General features: G+C 48.1%; 2 protein-coding genes across 2 annotated transcripts; both read left to right on the plus strand.

The window, feature by feature from the left end:
• The first annotated feature begins 14,006 nt into the window (after positions 1-14,006).
• Positions 14,007-15,164, plus strand: LOC144108158 (kelch domain-containing protein 3-like). Its single transcript, XM_077641435.1, has one exon. The coding sequence runs from the start codon at positions 14,007-14,009 to the stop codon at positions 15,162-15,164; it is 1,158 nt and encodes a 385-aa protein (XP_077497561.1).
• Positions 15,165-19,034: 3,870 nt separating this feature from the next.
• Positions 19,035-20,192, plus strand: LOC144108159 (kelch domain-containing protein 3-like). The gene has a single exon (XM_077641436.1). The coding sequence runs from the start codon at positions 19,035-19,037 to the stop codon at positions 20,190-20,192; it is 1,158 nt and encodes a 385-aa protein (XP_077497562.1).
• Positions 20,193-20,483: the final 291 nt, after the last annotated feature.

Consider the following 20,483-nt stretch of genomic DNA (forward strand, 5'->3'; position numbering starts at 1 on the left):
TTAATGCTTGTAAGCGCTACCTGCGACGAGGTACAACAGGAATGTTTTGCTTGCTGTCCACGTCTGAGTCCTAGCTGTCATCACAGCAGCGAGACATCATCATTTGGCAACAAGTTTATAATATTCTATTTTGTTTCACGCAGCGGGTCGTTTTATTCGCGTGCAAATTTTTTTACACCATCTCAAGGCGCAAGGTAAGTATCATATCTTGAGCCAATGAACATCTTGCATAGACGCTGTCATGGTGGTCTGTGTACAGTCTGTGCAGAGGAGGAAGAGGATGAAAAACTTTTATTATAGCTAGTCTTCCATCGTCATCATCATCATCATCACTATCATCATCATCGTTGTCTTCCTGAGTGGAGTCCTCAATGCAGGGCTCCATCCTAGTCGAAATCAAGAGGAAGAAATGGGCTTGGACAGGGCATGTGATGCGAAGGCAAGATAACCACCTATCCTTAAGGGTAACGGAGTGGATTCCAAGGGAAGGCAACCGTAGCAGGGGGCGGCAGAAGGTTAGATGGGCGGATGAGATTAAGAAGTTAGTTACTTGAAGTAGTTACTTGAAGGGAAGGCACGTTAGCTGTCTTACAGCGGGTTAACCCCTCAGTGACGGAAGATATTAAAGGGTGAAAGGGGGGCCGATATGTAAAAATACTCGTAACAGTAACTGTCGCTCATTTCTCTCGAATTAAGCTGGTCTTCGCAGTGAGCGCGTTATACATCACGCGTGCTGACTACTGCAACCGGCACTTCGCAGATGGAGTGCCTGCGGTCAGTGCTGACCATCGCCGGCGAGGTAATCGAGCGCGACGCCCCCCATCGCATGGAGATCCTGGTTCGGAGGCTGCGGGAGGCTAGTGTTCCTGTATATGCTCCCGCAGGGAGCAGCGTATACAGGAACACTACGGGAGGCTTTCCTCCTGCCCAACCTTTCGGCGCAGGCGCGCAAGACGCTGCTCGAACTGACTGAGCTGCGCGCCTCCAGATGGCAGTTCAACCTCGCCCAGCAGCTGTACTACTTCCCTTATACGCAAGCCTCGAGCACCGCAAGCGAGCCGCCGATCCCGCCAAGGTGTCGACCATGACGACCAGTCGCCTCTTTCTGTATTCGGGAATATATCTGGCTGCACCGCAGCTTGCTTTTCGCGTTCTGGAGAGTTGGCGACACTTTCCAGGGAGTCAAAGCTGGATGAGTCAGAGCACACACGATGATGCTCTAACTCACAATGATTAATTGTTGCTTTCAAGGCCGAAAGCCATCAGTTTATTCGCATTGCCTTCCAGTCTGGATGGTCATCTGTCAGTCCAGTGTTGAATTAGGGACATGTTGACCACTTGTAACCACCAAGTTAATATTTCTTCGCCGCCCGGCCAAAAGAATGGCATTGCTACTTTATGCAAATATTCTGTTACGAGTTGGTTTACAAGCTGCTGTACTTTTTAATCCCTCTTCAGTGTCTATCCTGGTGTCCTGCACCTGTCTTACAAAAATAAAATTAAGAAGCCCTAAGAAACCCTATAAAGCCCTTAGGTGGTTTGCGGCAAGTAACTGAGGAATATTTGGCACCATTTCATCATGGTATACTGTCTTCTTTATTTCCCGCTAGTGTAATTCTTCAGTGTTAGGAGCAAGTATTTTTCATAGTTTGCAGTGTGTAAATATTCTCGTTCTGCCAAGCACCCCGCAAGCGGCATTGTTTCAAGATGTTCGTTTTTTCGATTCAAAAGCAGAAGAGAGCTCTGACAATGCTTTCTGTGTGCTTAGCAGTGTTTGCAGCCTTAGTTTTTGTTGTAAATAAATAATGTTATAAATCGGTAGCTTTCAATGCAGTGTTCATTTCAATCGATGCTCCCGCAGGGGCGCCCGCAGCTTGCAGGCGTCGGTGAGTGGCGACACCAAGGGTTCCTGAGCATCGGCAGGGACATCCCCGCAGGGGGATGATGGTGAGCAGTGCGTTACCACGGACCCGAACACCCGCGCTTAGCCGTGCGTGGCATCGCCATGTCCGGGGAAACAGGAATCCTGGTGGTTGTGCCGATGCCGAGTGTTTGGACCTTTAAGGCCCACGGCGGAGGCAACACATCACTTTTGCCCCAGCTTCCTGTATACGGCACCTCCGGCCTGGCCCGACAGGGGAATATGGACAGTCGCCTTTTCCTGTCCTCCCCTCCGTCTTTCACTTTCCTATCTTTGTCACAAGTTTCCTGTCTCCCCCTATCTTCTTAGTTTTTTCCCGTTTCCTGGCTGCTAGCGCTAACCTTCTGTGGCTGACAGACCTGTCTCTCGCCATATTTGGTTGCAGTAGTTGTGTACAGCTGGCATGGGCAAGATATTTGTAGCGATAGCTTGTGTCTTGTGCATGTCTTGTGCAAGTGCAAAATTTATTTTCCGCATTTTTCGAATTCGCTGGCTGATGTGAAGTTGTTGTTCATATAGTCAAACAGCTTCTTGACGGATTTCAGCCTCGAGTAAGCACCCATGCCGCATTTGTTTTCTGGGTCATCCAATTCGACGTCGAATACGGCGATGCCATACTTGACCGATGTGTGGTCTTTCTTGCCTTGGCAGAACTGGTCGGTGGGAAAAGAGGCAGACACAAGGCGAATATTAATTTTCAATACATGAAATGCAATTAAATTAATCCCTCACAGCAGCCTCCAGAGTACTTTATTTATAAAAAGGTCCTGTTTCCTACATCTCATAACCTCCACATGATCGTTAACATTTGCACGCATCTATTCATTGAAGTTCCCCTTAAATAGACAGTCAAAGGCGCAAATCATCTAGGCGCTCATGCAGGGGCAAGTTTGCATAGGGCCAGCACTAACACTGCACTAAACAAGAAGGCGCAGTCCACAGGTACAGTGATGCAGCTTAAAACATATACCCCTAGAAAGACTGCATGAACCATGAGTGGCACTATCAAAGTATAAACTTGCGGGTGGGCTAGGCGTGCGTCCTGAAGGTGACAAGTGCACTGTAGCGTTTTCATAAGCACGTTCAGGCTCCAACATTTCAGTTTTTGCTGGCATGGTAAGCATTTTGACTTTATTTTTTCTCTCCACCCGGAAGCGCCAAATTTCGGACACGTTTTTGCATAATAATAATGGTGCCTAATTACCTATTGTAATTAGACATTACCTATGGTGCCTATGGTGCCTAATTACCTACGTGTCGTAAGTGTGCTTTCTTCACATACGCCTCAAGACAATTTCTCGGAGGCAATCGTCGGGCATCACGCCAGAATATTTACCTGCGTATAAACTTCGGCGTAAAACCGCAAATCTAAAAATGCCGCATACTCATGACCTCTGGCGTAGATGCCAACGAGCTACGAATATATGCCACAAAGCTGCGTCGGATTAAATTTCAGTGTTGCGTCTAGCCGCGAGATGTCCTCAGTGTCGAAGGTTCCCCACATTACCATAACTGACGTATTCTGGGCATCGGTACTTCCAGGCCAACTTCTACAGCATACAAATCAACCAGCAGGCGAAAAAAGATTTCTGTCACGACATACTACGGCAATGCAAGGCGCGGTGGCGCTTCCGACCTGGCTTGTTCGCGAGTTGGTAGCGGTGATTGCCACCGACGCTATCTCGGGCGCACTTCAAGAGCTTACAGGTGCCATCGTTTCGCGCGATTATCCTGATGTACAAGGCAGAGAGAGATTTCCGAAATAGTCTTAGCGCATAAAAAAATCCCGTAAAAGTGCTGTATTGAAAAAACTGGAGGGACCCTTAACCTCCGCCTTAAGGATATTGGTAATTCTCTACTTTACATTCATAGATCCGTGGGAGTCCTCATACCACTCCTGGAACAGTGGCGCTGTAGTAAAGCCATGTACCACTGCCCTGCAATGGCAGGTGCTGCCACCGGCGGGCCTTGTGCGAACTGCCATCTGCCACGGTCGACTGTTTTCTCACAATCGAGTGGGCAGAATGTGATGATGCCGCAAGGTCACGTGACCAAAGTGGCCCGCCTGCCTCCTGCGTTGCTTCTAAGATGATTTTTCGCCGATTTCTCGCTCCCCGTCAACGATGATGACCTTCAAGCCTATGACGCCGACGCCAGATTTTAAGCGACACGAGCTGCTTAACCCTATTACGTTAAAACATGATTTAGAACTAAATACTTCCCGATGCAATATGAGACCAGAACATGATGCTTATCTTCATTTTCCCTATGTGATAATGTAAAAGTATATGATTATGTAAAGACCAGCGCCGCAAAGGGTTGCCATCACTCACGATAAATATTATTCAGTAGAGAGGAGAGGGTTTGTGCCTTTTTGGAATTTACCCCATTATATATCCCCAGTCCTCAGTTGTACTTGCAGCGAGCGCTTGAGAAATTACAAAAACCAAGCTGTAGTAATCCGCGAGTTAAAACTGGCTGCATATATGTAGCGCGACAGCACAGTACAAGAAAATGTATTCAAGGGCCGGGAGCAAGACTTTCCTTTAAAAAATTGAGAGTGGAAAATATTCCAAAGTTGCAGATGTCATAGAGACCTAGCATGTCTGGCAACTTCTGTTGACAGCTGCCTTGATGGCATAGCACTCCATCATAGATTCTATGTTGACAACGCTAACTAAGAAATTGTCGAAGAAATTTCACGCTATTTTTCGTCGTGGGTAATGAACAGGCGTGCAGTGTCAGTCTAGAGTGGAAGCGTTGAAAAGAACCTCGCCTACCGATACACCGCTTTGCTGCTTCCATTAAGGTCACCAAACGAAGCAATACCAAGCTAGAAGAACACGTGACAGAGACGCCACTCACCTTCATTGCCATCGAGCGAGAGTCGTCGAAGGCAATGAATTTCTTTTCCTTTGCGCTCGAGTAGAAAGGCGCCACCGGATTTCTGTCGGAGAAACCGAACTCGTAGTTGCTCTTCTTGCAGTACTGCATAGCGGGAAGGGGTAAGAGCAACAGAAGAATGAGCTGAAACAGTTCAGCAGGGATCACCTCTTACTCTGATCACCCGATCGATCGACTATCAATCGATCGATCTCAATCAATCAATCAATCAATCAATCAATCAATCAATCAATCAATGAATCAATCAATCAATCAATCAATTAGTGAATCGATGAATGAACTAATGAATGAATGAATGAATGAATCGATCGATAAATGATTTAATGAATGAATGAATCAATTAATAAATAACTCAACAAATAAATAAATAAATAAATAAATTCTTTGCTGGCTAAAAAATTACCTGCAGTTTAACCGCGGCTGAACCTGACTGCAGATCGAAAGCTGTGGTGTATCGGGCAAGTAAACGCGGCTTGGCTTCTGTATACAGACGCCAAGCCTCAACGTTATAACGGTGAGTGCGTTCCGTACTCTGGATAGGCAGCGCGGCCAGCCTGCCACCCTGGCAGGTGGCGGTTAAATTAATGGTTCACTGCGAGAGGTTGGTCACCCAGTGAACGCTGAGGCCTATTCTACCACCCTCTATTTGCGAATCGAAGGTTAAAGGTCAAACGGTGCGACACCATGGTAAACCACATATGGTGAGGCCTATAGCCACACTTGACCTCTGGCTCACTTGGAGGTCTACCGGCAACGCACTGTGAAATAGCTTTACCTGGCGTAGTGAAGCTTTCGCTTCAAAAAAGTACACGTCGTCGAATGGTAGCATCGGGGATCGAAGAGTGGCTGTCGGACCTTAACGGAATGGGTAAGAAGTAGATGTAGAAAAGCGTCGACTAGGAGCCACCAACGTCGCGGCAAACGCTAATGCTGTCGCATTTCTCCAATGCACCCTCTGCAGCGCTTGTAGCGTCTATTCCTCCTGTGTTCTTGGTCCGTTTGCGCTGAATATTGTTTTCAACGTGAATTACATCCGACTAGCCCAACACGCCATCCTTCTACCCTGAGACAGGACTGGCGCCTTCTAAGAACTGCAACTCATTAACTACCAACTATGAACTCAGTCGGTAGTTGACGCCAGACTTGTATCTGTGCGTTTGTCCTCGTGTCTTCGCGTTCGCATTTGTGCAAGAGCTAACAAACAGCACGACCAGTCTAAAGCCGCTGCGGAAGAAATTAGAAAAATTGAACGCATAGAGTCGCGCCGTTTGGATGTATTACGCACAACTGTCTCTATGGTTTTGAAGGTGCTTCGTTCACGCTGCGGAAGTTGAAGCCTATTAGATTTTATAATAAACGCGAAGGGATGCAAGAATGGTTGGTATCTTTTTATTACGTTTGTTTCAAGCGCAGGATAACAAACACGAAAAACGTCGGCCAAGCTCTGCACTGCGCATGCATGCCCAAACTTGCGCTTCTAACGCAGTCTTCATATCACTTCATCGAGCCGCGCCTGGGGCAGAAAGAAAAGAAAACAAAACAAACAGTGGTCGCAAGAAACGCGACGATGCGCCGTCTGCCCATGGAAGCAGCGGCGCAGTGACGCAGTTGTATCGCTGATAAGTGCGTTAGCGCCCACCGCCATTGAAACGCCTGCAGTCGACATTAATGCGCATGCGCTAGTGCTGACTCAGGGGTAAAAAATGCGACTGACGGAGACCGCCAGTCATTCTTCGTTGGTGCTAGCAGCGAGAGCTTGTTATCGCCGTAGTACAAGCGGCAGTGCTGCTGGACATGCCTCTGTGCGCGTTGCCAGCGGGTTGGTGTCGTTTTCACGTGTTCACCAGAGACGCATGGATGCCGTTGCGCTCGAGGCCTACCGACGACTGCCGAGGCCGTCGGCATCGAAGGTGAGTGCGAGGCAAGGCCTCGCGGCGAGGGCGACGTGTGTCCGTGAAACCTGTTAGACAAAATTTAAGCTTCACTCGCGCTGTTCCCGTGAGCATTGAGTGATAACCAGCAAGTAACACGCAGTGCGTAGAGGTTTCATGGCCTGTCGCCATCGGGTCTTTTGTTCGTGACGGAAGCGTGGCGAGCTAGGATTCAGTTTCAGGCTTAGCTCACATTTGGCAGGCCAGCTTTAGGTATTGAGCCAGCGACGAAACTTCGCATGCAGGGTGTTTCGCCGAAGACTGTGCACAGTTTTTGAAAGTGGGCAGTTTGAGTTAGAAGAGCGCCTTCTTCCGCATAGTACTGTCGGCGGTGCAGTGCGTCAGGGCACAGCTCAGCGTTCTAACTAGCACGCTGGTTAAGTAATACTGAATAGTTTACTTTTTACTATTGCTTTTGGGCTCCTTGATTGTTGAGGGGCGTGTGGCCCACCGTGAGTGGTATCCATGTCGGTTTTGGAATTTTGGGGGCGTGGTTTTCCTCGGCGCTGTGGCCCAACAAACATTGGCTACATCACGCCAAAGTACACTACATGTGCGAGAAGCTTGCAGGCAAAGCAACCTCTCCACTGCATGCAACTCATTCAAGTAGCCTAAATTTGTTGGGCCACAGCGCCGAGGGTGGCCGCGTTTTCTAAATTCTGGAAACTGTTCGGGATGTTGCTTACGGTGGGCTGCACGTCCGTCGGTGAAGGGTGGTTTAACTGTGACAGTTGGAAGGTTGACTATTCAGTGCTGCTTAACCGGCATGTTAGTTAGTCCGCCTTCGCAGCATTGTGATGTAGTACTACGCCGCTTGCAGTGCTATGCCGAAAGGGTCGCTCTTCAACCTCAAAAAGCCTATTTTTGGGAACTGTGCGGGGTCTTGGGTGACCCCGGTATGCTAAGCTTTGCTCGCTGCCTCAACGGGGTTTAGATATGCGAGCTCGCTGTCGTTTGTGTCACGAAACAAAAACTCGTTCCGAACGCCGTTGCGACCAAGCCACCATGTCGTGCAGCCGAACGCCCAGGCGCGCACATTCTTTTGAGACATGTGGTTTGTGGCCGTGCACGGCGCTCGGAAATTCTCGCCAGCCTCGTCCAGCAACTCCGAAGAACGGACGCTGCCTGCGGTCTGTGGCACATCGTGTTTCCGCTGCAGCCAAGGTCTGTTCGGCTTTCTTACTTGTTTCAGCCCCGCGGCACGAGGCTTCAGTCGCGCCCACTTTGCCCACCACGGTGAGTATGTGAAACTGCGATATGCTTGCGTGCATGTCATTCCTTGTTTTTTTTTCTTTGCAGATGTGCTCACTCCAGCATTCTCATGCCTGATGCAACGTCACTGGTGCATTCGGCCCGCGATGACATCTGGCCCGATAGGGCAGTTGCGGGTCGTGGAAGATTCCTTTCGTGCACCCTCTGCCTTCTGTCACGAACGCTGTACTGTCGGGTGCTTCGACTGCACTGCATCGCAGCGTCGTTTTATACGTTTTGAATAAGCAGGACCACGACTTATCGAAACGAGAAGACTGGCACGGCTGCCGATGAAAGCGGTACCCCGAAAGTCTGTATCAACACCAGGAGCCGCTGAAGGGGGCCGAGGATGTAGTTCAGTCGAGGTTCGCGTGGATTAAGCCACGTTTGTTTCCGACAGTGCAGCCAGTGTACAGTGTGACCCTCGGAGCACTTTGAAACGCTCACGACGTCCATGGTTGCAAGAAGAGGGCTTGATCGGTCTGGTTGGTTTCTGTGTTCTCTTCCGTCCCGTCTGTTCGCGCTGCTCGGTCGTTTTCATCTGCGGCTTCATTCGGCGAATTTTTTTTTATTTGCAGATATAGCGGCTCAGGGTCTCCCTTGGATGAGGACAGCACAGAGCCGACTCGGGAAGTCCGAGCTCGGATCTGTGGCCCCGGTCCGGCCTCCATGCACGACGCAAGGCGTTCCCTTCCTGACTCGGCCTTCTTTTTAGCCCTCTTGACGCCAGGAGTAGGCTGGTGAGTGCGTTCGAATCGAAGCCGGCATGGCATACGGCAGTTCTGCTCCCGGCAGTACGGAAAGTGTGCAGCGGGTCCGTCGGAGACTTCTATCGCATACGCCCGGCATCCATGCTTTTCCCTTGTCTTTGCAGATACGCCGAAAGTACGAGCTCGGATCTCTGGCCCTGTCCGGTAGTACACGCAGGATATTCAATTCCTGCCTCACGTATGCCTCCTCCCTCCACAAGACGTTTATCTAATTACAAGTTTGTTATGGCTCTACAACAGTTGATGGCCCACATAACCCTTGGTATGCTCGCCCATCGTTCAATATAAATTGTTATTTTCGGAATTGTCTAAATCCTGCTTAGTCGTATGGCTGCCGGTCCCCCATGTTAAGCTAATGTCACCAAATTCAGCTGCAGGTAGTGTCCTTATGTATGGCCGCACACTCCAGAGTTCATCACTGCACTTCACCACATTCGCACATGTCGTGCATGTATTGCACGTACACTGGAGTCATTGTCAGATTTCACACAGCAAGCATTCCTTTTGTGTTGGTAATAATCTTGATGTCTGCGATTGCTTGAAGCAAACCTCTCGGCAACATTGCGGGCTAAAGGCCTTTCCATATTTTCCATCTATTTTGCCTTCCATAGCTGTTCGTAGACGTCTCGTCGGATGCCCAGATGTTTGGCATTACTTTACAAATTACACAATTGGAGGCAAATCGCTCATTCTCTCATTTATTTCAAACTATATTTTACCCGTGCCTATGCAATTCAAAAACAGACCTTCTAATCATTGCAGTCATTCCTGATCACCTCTATATGCTAATGAACAGATTTTGCATACTTTCAAGGGGGCCTCTTCGCCAGGCAAGGTGGACGTCAGTCCTGATCTTTTGCGGTGCACAACGTTCCTTTCTTTTTTAACATATTTTCGGCTCTATTTGTCTACTTCGCTTCTTTCCTTTCCTTGTTGCCTTATGTATTTCAACTCATGTTCATGTCTCAGAGAAAGGCGAAGCAGGGATTGTGAAAGAAAATAACTGACATGCCACAACGACGTGGCACATGAACTCCATGAAGACATGTGCAGAGTAACATTCTAATCGCCGGTGGTGCAACACGGCAAACAGGATTCACCTCCTTCCCGAGGCCTGCCGACTGGGCATGGACTCCAACGGTCTCCTTCCGTCAACACGATGAGGGCCCCTAGTCGGCGCCACTGGGACATCGACGCGGTGAGCTGCTGTCCCCCGAACCATCGTCGCCGCTTTGCGAGGGCTCATGTGTGCGAGCTCCCAGCTGCTATAACGACGTGGTGTAAGGAGCTGCTGCCTTCACCTGTCCCTGTCCATCAACGACAGGAGGCGGCGCATCGAGGCCTCGATAGTCCGAGTAAGCAAACTGCTCGCAAACCTTGGTTTTCTGTTATGCCATATTGATTAGCTATTGGTAGGACTCGCAGTCTGATTTGTTTGCGTTGTAGGCGCGAGCTTTGCTTGCCGGCTCTGCGTTGTATAAAATGTGTCGTTTGCAGCCGCATTGTTTGATTTTTACATGTTTTATCCTCTTTGTTTCTCATTTAGCTGCAGTGCCTTCGTCTACTCGAGGCGCGCCACTCCTTGAAACGAGCGCTTCAGTATCGGATCCTCAACTTAGCCGTTTTTTTGGCATTCAGCGTGCTCTTGCGATGAACTGCATGCATCGTCTTCGCTGCGCCATTCAGTATGTCCGTCGGGCAACGTACTCCACCGCCTTCATCTCCCATCGCACCTGACTCCGGAAAAGAAAAAAAAAACTCCAGAGCCGTCGAACGTTGTCCCTTTTCGCAAAGCTTGCCAATAAATAATTTGCACAGCAGTTTCCTACTTGTCGCCACTTGAGTGCTCGCCGGCGCCATCCGGCTTGAGCGCCTTGAGGTGGTCGTGACTATCGCGCTTCTCAGTGCTTCCCGCAATGAGAAAGAAAACGGAAAGGAGTTCGCTTCAGGATAGTTTCCTCGTTTCGAGCCTTACTTCTCGCGTTTGCGGTCTCAGCGTTATGCGTTATAACGCAAACCCTGTGGCTGCGCCGCCACGCTGTCACTTAGTTGGTCACGTGGTGCGGAGCAGCTGTTGGCGGCGCGTCCCCGTGGCTGATCACGTGGTTCACCACGTGGCTGGTCACGAGACCAAGTTCCACTCGGCCAGCTGTAGTTATCGCGTCACAGGTTTAACCAGAGCTCAAACCACCGCCAATTTTTTGAAGAGAGAAAACTTTAATGAAACACCAGTCAGTGAACGCCAGCTGAAGTTTAATCAGCGCTGACACGTTACTCTGCTTTTCGGATTGCGTTTTGGGAGATACCGAGGAACAGTGAAGGGTGCCGGAAATAGATAATGCGTGTAGAAGTCGCGTTAGACTGTTGCGCGATATGTAACAATACGCGGACACAAATTCTTGCATTAAAATTCGTAAAGTTGGCCGAATGTAAAACGGCAAAGCTTTTAAAGTGACATCAAAGAAACTGAGTCGTAGAATATTTCCAGCTTTGTTGTTTTCAGCGTTAGAAGAATGGTAGTCGCTGGTTCTCGCATCTCTCGCAGTTTAAAGCAAGCAAAAGTGCAGCTTGCGGTATTTTTCATTTACTTGTTGTAACAGAGTTTTCGTCCTCCCCAGAGTGATGACGGACTCTCTTACACCTCGGAAAAATGAAAAAAAAGGCCTCGTTGCTCTTAGCAGGACGTCAAGTGAAAGTCAACCTGATCATCAGCCAACCGCAGTTGCATAAAAAGATCGTTCAAGCTGCCATCTTGGCTTCACTGATGCACCGCTTATAGGTACAAAACCGCTACTAGATATCATGCTTGAGCATAGGATGCCCAAATGAGCCAACAAAGTGATAACAGTTTATGCTTATATATGACAGAGCCGCTAAAGAAAATGCCCAAACTGTTCTTCCGAATCCATTGACCATTAGAACTTGAACGCCGTTCCTTAGTGAGCGTAAAACGAATACCACTTTTTTTTTCATTAAATACCTTAATAAATAACATGTTTCGTATTCGAGAGGTTGTATCTCCGTAAGATTAGCTTGGAGTGTCATAGCGAGATCCTGTTATTGTGACTGCTCTGTCAGCATGAATTAGGCCTTATGCGCTTTACAGTATCCCCAGTCTGAATGCCTAAAAGAACTAGTAATTGTTACGATATTATGTAGCCTTATTATCGATGGTAAGTACATGTAAGGACTCCGGAGTTTGTTCAGTGTAATGAGCCAATATGTGGAAGGTGTGGAACCAGGTTTCCTTTTCTTTTTCTTTCGTCGGAGTTGCATTTTCCTGCCCCTTCGTCCAGGTGAAAATAGTCTTGCTGAATTTTTGCTGCAGAACTCATTTCCCATCCTCATTAACTGCATCGTCCGGAAGAAGAATATTGTCACAAACAAGGTGCCTTTCCAAAGCAAAAGTATTGCAACTACTTGGGAGTTTAAAATCAGACGAGTAGCACTGAGTTCTTTGCAGAATGCTTCGAGTCGTGCGGGTTAGTTTTGCACATCCACATTCATTTCGTGATCCGTAAACCATCGAGCATCTAAGCAGAATGCTTTACTTTTTTCATGGCGAGAGCTCTACTCCTTGGGGTACAACTTCTGATTTCGATGTGGATGAGACGATGACCTTCAATGCCTCACAAGGTCAAACCGAGCTTAACTGCGTTGTGGTATGGCCCAAACTATGGTAGTATGACCACGTGATGATATCACTATGGCATAGGGTACCTGACCTTCACCCTTAGCCTTGACATTTGTTTTGAGACAGTGGGCGTCACATCGGCGATGACCTACAATGTCTCACAAGTTAAAGCCGAACTTAACTGGTTTTTTGGTATGGCTCAAGCTGAGGTATATTATCACGTGAACATACGAATATCGCCACTGGTACCCGACCTTGACCTTTGATCTTGATGGCGCCTGAACTTTGACCTTGAGATTTTATTTGAGACAGTGGAGACAGTACTTAAATATAAACCTCAGCCTTCTTCTCAGAAATGAGAAAGTGGCTGAGGTGTGTAATGTAGTAAAGGGAGCCAGTGGTTAAAAATTTAGTTTTTCAAATCCGCCTGCACTTTTTAAAAAGCTAAAAAGAGAAGGTATTTAACAATGGCATTGTCATCTAAGAGCAATGTTGGATGAAAAGGAATGCATTCATTATAAAATGGAGTAAAGTACTTTTTCTTAGTTTTTCTGGTTTCACACAAGAGAATAAATAAAATGTGGTTAACCGCAAGTTCATCTCCCGATTCTTCGCAAACAGGTTTGTCTTGTTTTTATACCACGAAGCTGTGCGTAAGGTGCGTGTGACTTATTAGGAGACGGCATAGGATCACTTCCTTGAATCGTTCGTTGTCACACATAAGGTATACAGGTCGGCTCAGAAGCACGCGAAAGTTTGTTTCCTCTTGCGCAGAATAAATCACTACAGCCAGGGGAAAACGCTGAAAAAAAACCTTAACCCTAACACCCAACTCAACAACACACGATATACAGTCGCTTTCTATTTCGTTTTTCTTCTTTCTTTTGATTTTGCCCATGGAACCAAAGCATGTCAGGGGCATTACGAAAGCTCATCCTGGTAGGCGTTATGTTTAGGGAAGAAAATATTGAACGGCAGAGCCAAACTGACAACACACAATATACAGTCTCTTTCTATTTCGTTTCTCTTGTTTCTTTTGATTTTGCCCATGGAGCCTACCTATGACAGTTCCTTCGGCGATAGAGACGCTGAAGCATCGCTGACACAAGCTGTTGTTGTTTGTCTCATAAAATGGCACATACCGACAAGGGGGATTGGCCACAACCAGGCGGTGGCTACCCCTATTGCAAATTGCATGCGGCGAACATAGGATGATCTAAAAAATTTGGGCAGCTCAGTTTTCGTGACAGAGGTGATTGAGGGTGGTAAGGGGGTCTGACATGCTTAAATGTATGCAAGAGAGTGATTACTAGAAACAAGGAAAACGTGTAGGGTGATCAAGAAGGGAATTACGAAAATAAAGCGTAAAAGGGGCATTACGAAAGCTTATGATGGTAGGCGTTTTGTTTCGGGAAGAAAATATTGAACAGCAGAGCAAAAATTCCCATAATATTGCCATTCAAGCGCAAGTGTACGTACATCGAGAGTAATGAAGAACGTGCTGAAGACAACGAAGAACTCCGCCGCGTGCTGCAGTGGTCTACGGCGAAAAGAAATCTACGCAGCCTTCCCGGAAGAATTTTACAGTGGCGAAGATGTGGACGGTGCGGCTGGAAGGCGTGCCGGAAGGCGTATGCTACACGGCTGTCTCCATTAATGGCAAGATCTACTCGTTCGACCCCGACCGCGAGGACGTGGACCGCACCACACGCGAGTCCGTCGAAGTCTACGTATTCGACCCTGCGACCTGCCAGTGGAACCAGCTGCAGACGCAGTCCCTTCCGGACGGGAGCCCCTGGCATAATAATTACAGCCGCACGGTCGTCGCCTACGGTGACAGCGCCTACCTCTGGAGCATCCGAGATTATATCGAAGTGGGTGGCGTAGTTTACCGCTTCGACACAAGAACGATGGCATGGAGTCTTCCGGAAGTGTCTGGCCAATGGCCAGAATTGCGGTTCGGCCAAACTGCATGCTTGGTGGGCAGCCGAGTCTACCTCTATAGTGGATGGCCGGTGGATGGCCCACCCACGCCGCAAATAGATTTCCTCGACCTGAAGACATTGCGCTGGCATACTGTGCCAACCAGGGGCGAGCTGCCGGAGAACACCGTGTACCATTCGGCGTCCGCCATTGGGGACCGTATGTACGTGTGGGGCGGAGCCATTGTGCTTTTTGGCCGAGGCACAGCCTACAGCAGCTCTCTGGCGTATCTGGACACGTCCACCTCGACATGGGTGCGGCCCCGCGTCGATGGCTTTCCCCCCGAAGGGCGCGAAGATCACGCCACCTTCGTCTACAACGGAGAGCTGTATGTATTTGGAGGTTTGGACTTCGACCGGGACCGATACTTTGGCATCATCCACAAGTACAGCCCTGAGAGGTCCTCCTGGAGCGTAGTGACGCCGAAGCGGTCAGGCCCGTCGGCCAGGCGGATCCCGGGCTGCTGCGTGATTGACAATTTGCTTTTCGTCTTCGGTGGTCGAGGATTGAAATCCTACGCAACGGTCGAGCAGTGGATGCAGTCTAGTGCAGAGGAGACTTCTGAACTATGCGAAGAGGCGCTGACGGATATGCACGTGCTTGACTTTCGTCCGACTTTGAAGACTATGTGCCTGATGGCTGTCATAGATGCACGCGTGCATGTCGGCCACCTGCCGCCTGCCATTAAAAAGGAGGTCAGTGCACTCACAAGCTACAGCAGCACTTCACCCCCATCTCAGCCTGCAGGCTCAAGCTGCGCACCAGACTGACTGGACTCTTTCGATGTGGCCATAGACTGTGGGGACGGTAATCTACGCGACCGCTGGGGCGACGCTACAGCAAGAAAAAAATTGCTTTCGAGTAATCTGCCCCCTGCTTCGTGCAATGCTTGCACACAAATGCGCGAATATTTATGTGTCAATGCAGTTCGAATCCAAGTTTCCTTGCTATTATACCTCCGGAGAATAAATGAGAAACGGCTTCTTAAACTAAGGCATCTCTCTATAAAAGTTTACTTCATATCAGGCAATTTTTAGACCATTTCACTAACACAACTCTACCTTTGGGTATGAAGGAAGCAACCAGTGTAGAAACCCCACAAGTATTTCATCAATTTTTTGTCGCCGTAAAATCTTCTAGCAATCACGCCTAGCCTGACTTTAGCGACTGGAGCGGTTAGGGAATCATAGCGGATTTGAGCCTTGAGCCAGGATGAATTTTCAAACTTTTGAGAAAATGGTGTCACTCTTCATTGCAGCCTTATGACATTATCTCCGGCATACAGCCTACGTGCTACACACGTTTATGTGTTAAAAGTTTATGTTGTGCCAACTCTCTGCAAGTGCATACAGTTGCGTAGTTGTCAACATGACCCAATATAACCGGTCGTACGCATGACAGTTATTTGCATAAATGCACATAATTGCGATGTGACTTTGGAGAGCTTACCCATTCTGCGCATGATTATTGGCACTACGAACATTCTTCGTTCCAAAACTACTGTCATTGTTTTACTCACAGCCCTTGTTGAAGCTCATGCAGGCAGTGAATGTCGCCACCTCTTTCTTATGCGCTTAACCTGGCTGCTATCACAAATGGTGGATGGAATGTTCTGCTATCGAAAAGAAGGTTGTGACATACCCGGAAATTCTTGAAAAATGCATTTTCAACGGGAAATTATTTATGAACGTGACGCAATTTTTCTTATATCGTAAAATAACGCTACAACAATCAATTTATCCTCCGATGACACCTCGGCAGGCTAGAATTTTTTGCTATCCTCAGAAGGATACCGAATTGATTATATGTGACAGTATTAACTAATCAGTACGAGCGATATTCAAATTTTAGAAGCAATTTTTTTCTGCGCAAAAAGAATAAAAATTGCCAAAATATCCCACTAACTTTGAAGCAGAAACATTAGCCATAAAAAAAGCAATACGTTTTATTCAGTCCAAAAGTGACCGTTGAAATCTTCAAATTTTTACGTGTAGCTTGTCGGCAGCTAAGGCCAGAAAGAATCCGAGCAACACTATCCCTATTTTTCACATCGTCAAGAAAAAACTGCAGTCTCCAGCGATACTAAATATTTTTAACTTATTTCAAGTGGCACACGGGAAATACTGGCAGTGAAACAACAGCCAGTAAGCGAAGGAAGCGAGATATACTGGAGAGGAGGAAAAGCTGCCGATAACTAAACAATTTATAAGAAAGCAACTGAAAATGGAACTTGCACATAAATGAAATAACATCTGGCACAACGAAGGAAAGAATACCTTTGCATTTCATTGGGTTACGAGCACTAAGCAAATACCAGGAACATTTCCTACAAATCACTACCTATCATAAGCCATCACAGGACACGGACACTTTCCATTTTTCTTCCAGCGAGTCAAGATTAGGGGAGAGCGCAATTGCCGTTGCGATGCTGAAGTGCAAGGATTTGATCATTACGCGCAGAATTGTGTCTTAAAGGAGCACGGAAAAAAATATTGGCAGGAAAGCTTGGAAAAAACACGCAAAGAGAAAACAGATAATAAAAGATCAAAAGCTAGTTAAAATGTTACAGGACGTGGCAAAATATACTGGAGAAATCATACGAAAAATAGTAGCCTGCGTTGACCGCCACTGTCACTCCTGCGGCAGCAAGGCAGAGGGCTAGCGTGCTTCCATGGTGGCAACATAGCAAAAAAAAAAACAATCAGTTAACAAAACACAATCCGCAGACACCTGCCACACCACATTTGAACACACCTGGCAGATCACATTTGAAGACAAGACCGAGAGACCACATATTGGCACAGAAGGAGGGGCAAGAATCTACAAATCAAAAAAACCATTCAAGAAGCTTCGGAGGTTTAAGGATTTCCAATAGTGTAGGCAGCAAACGTTGACAATTAACCAGGATGTACCTGATGATTAGTAAATTTACTTGCGGAAAAGATATTATGTGAATCAACGATGGCTTCGACAACCGAAAAGGAATAACAAGAAGGAAGGCAGAAGAAGAAAAACATGACATTGCTGGACGCCCGTGGGGAGTCTAGAGAGAAGGCAAACTTTACCTGTCTTCGCTGGGTTCACCTCCTGAACATTTTCCTGTTTTCAACATTATCAAAATGGTTTCTTTTATCGTCTTGGCACTATGCCCCTTTGTTTTGTTTTTAATTAGATTTTCATCAGCCGCGATGCCTTAGTGTTGCGGGCGAGGTATTCTTTAATCGACCTCAACCAAAAGTACGTATTCTGATGAAGCTGTTTTGTCTTAAACGAGGGAGAGAGAGAAAGGAATTTTAATGAGGTGGAAGGAGGAAAGGTCGGCCGGTGGTGACATGACCCTGGCCTGCTGCTTCACACCTGGGAGAGGGGAAAGGGAGGAAAGGTAAACCGGGAATGAAGGTTGATATTGGCATAATACCATGAGTTTCATGGGGTGATGTCCACACACGCACTGGCTGGCACTCGCATCGCGGTGAGTAGACGCATGTGAAATTCATGTCTTGAACACACGTATATGTTCAGGGAAGAGCAGCCTGCTCTCAAGTCCGACAACAGCGTGGACTCCGCCGCAGGGACAGCTTTCATGAAATTGTGTTCAGCATAGCCTTAGGGAAGGAATTTTCCTTCAGTTTCGACCACTCAACTGCGACAGCCTGAGCCCGAATAGAGTGCGAGACGCGCATTTGTGTTGACGGAGAAATTCGAAAAAAGAATAGAAACAAATTGAATACTTTCATATTAGCTTTTCCCTAATTTACCAGTTATCACAACAAGCGTGAACACATTCATTTTTATGTCGCGTTTGGAGCTTCCGAATGAAAGCGTGCCTCGACGCTAGCGTTGGCACTCATACAGCTCGCGCAGGTCTTAACCGGTACGCATCAAATCGCTCTCTCTCTCTCTGCTTACTGCTGCTTACGAGAATTCCGACAGTTTTGCGTTCCGAGAGAATTCTGTGCGTTTGTAAACACTTGGAATCCCAGGCACATTTGGCCTTTTAGCAGAAGTTCACATTTTTGTGAAAAACAGTGGTCTTTAGGGAAGTGGGCCAAAGGGCATTGTTGCGTGCACCTCAGAGGCATCGTCATCCTTTTGGTGGGCGACGCGGCATTCTCTAAAAACGCCTTGCCTCTTTGCCAGCATTTCAACAGCACATTTCATCCTTTTCTTCACCACTTGGCAAAGTATAGATGGGTTTTGATTACTCTTTGGCAACGTGGGTGAACACATTTTTACAAAAAGGCGCCATGAAGGGGAACAGAGGAAATGATAAATACACAGAAGACAGACACGCCGGCGCGCAAACACCTGGCAGGTAATTTAATTTTGCGCAGAATAAGTCACTGCGGCCAAGCGAAGGACACAGAAAAACCTGAAGGCCAGCACGTAACCCTTCACAAAACAATGTTCAGTCACTTTATATATTTTTGTTATCTTATAATTACATATAGCTTTTGCCAGTGCACCCAAAGTATGTAAGTTCGCCTGTAGGGGCACCGGAACATCCCTCACACAGGTGCACGTGCATAAAGGAGAACGAAGAAAGGGCTGAAGAAAACGATCCCGCTCGTGCACGTGCACGTTCTACGACCGAAAAGAAACCTGCGCATCTTTCCCGGGAGGAATTTGCAGTAGCGAAGATGTGGACGGCGCGGCTATATGGCGTGCCGGAAGGCGCATACTACACGGCTGTCTCCATTAATGGCAAGATCTACTCGTTCGACCCCGACCGCGGGGACGTGGACCGCACCACACGCGAGTCCGTCGACGTCTACGTATTCGACCCTGCGACTTACCGGTGGAACCAGCTGCAGACGCAGTCCCTTCCGGACGGGAGCCCCTGGCATAATAATTACAGCCGCACGGTCGTCGCCTACGGTGACAGCGCTTACCTCTGGAGCAGCCGGGATTATATCGAAGGGGGTAGCGCAGTTTACCGCTTCGACACCAGAACGATGGCATGGAGTCTTCTGGAAGTGTCTGGCATATGGCCAGAATTTCGGTTCGGCCAAACTGCATGCTTGGTGGGCAGCCGAGTCTACCTCTATGGTGGATGGCCGGTGGATGGCCCACCCACGCCGCAGATAGATTTCCTCGACCTGAAGACATTGCGCTGGCATACTGTGCCAACCAGAGGCGAGCTTCCGGAGAACACCATGTACCACTCGGCGTCCGCCATTGGCGACCGTATGTACGTGTGGGGCGGAGCCCTTGTGCTCTCTGGCCGAGGCACAGCCTACAGCAGCTCTCTGGTGTATCTGGACACGTCCACCTCGACATGGGTGCGGCCTCGCGTCGATGGCTTTCCCCCCGAAGGGCGCGAAGATCACGCCACCTTCGTCTACAACGGTGAGCTGTATGTATTTGGAGGTTTGGACTTCGACCGGGACCGATACTTTGGCATCATCCACAAGTACAGCCCTGAGAAGTCCTCCTGGAGCGTAGTGACGCCGAAGCGGTCAGGCCCGTCGGCCAGGCGGTTCCCGGGCTGCTGCGTGATTGACAATTTGCTTTTCGTCTTCGGTGGTCGAGGATTGAAATCCTACGCAACGGTCGAGCAGTGGATGCAGTGTAGTGCAGAGGAGACTTCTGAACTATGCGAAGAGGCGCTGACGGATATGCACGTGCTAGACTTTTGTCCGACTTTGAAGACTATGTGCCTGATGGCTGTCATAGACGCACGCGTGCATGTCGGCCACCTGCCGCCTGCCATTAAAAAGGAGGTCAGTGCACTCACAAGCTACAGGAGCACTTCGCCGTCATCTCAGCCTGCAGGCTCAAGCTGCGCACCAGACTGACAGGACTATTTCGATGTGGCCATAGACTGTGGGGACGGTAATCTACGCGACCAGTGTGGCGACGCTACAGAAAAAAAATATTGCTTTCAAGTAAATTGCCCCCTGCTTCGTGCAAAGTTTGCACACAAATGCGCAAATGTTCATGTGTCCATGCAGACGACTCCAAGTTTCCTTGTTATTATACCTCCGGAGAATAAATGAGAAATGACTTCTTAAACTAAGACATCTCTCTATTAAAGTTTATTTCATAACAAGTATTTTTAGACCATTTCACTAACACAACTCTACCTT

The sequence above is a fragment of the Amblyomma americanum genome, chromosome 10 (assembly GCF_052857255.1).
Source record: "Amblyomma americanum isolate KBUSLIRL-KWMA chromosome 10, ASM5285725v1, whole genome shotgun sequence".
NCBI classification, from domain to species: Eukaryota; Metazoa; Arthropoda; class Arachnida; order Ixodida; family Ixodidae; genus Amblyomma; species Amblyomma americanum.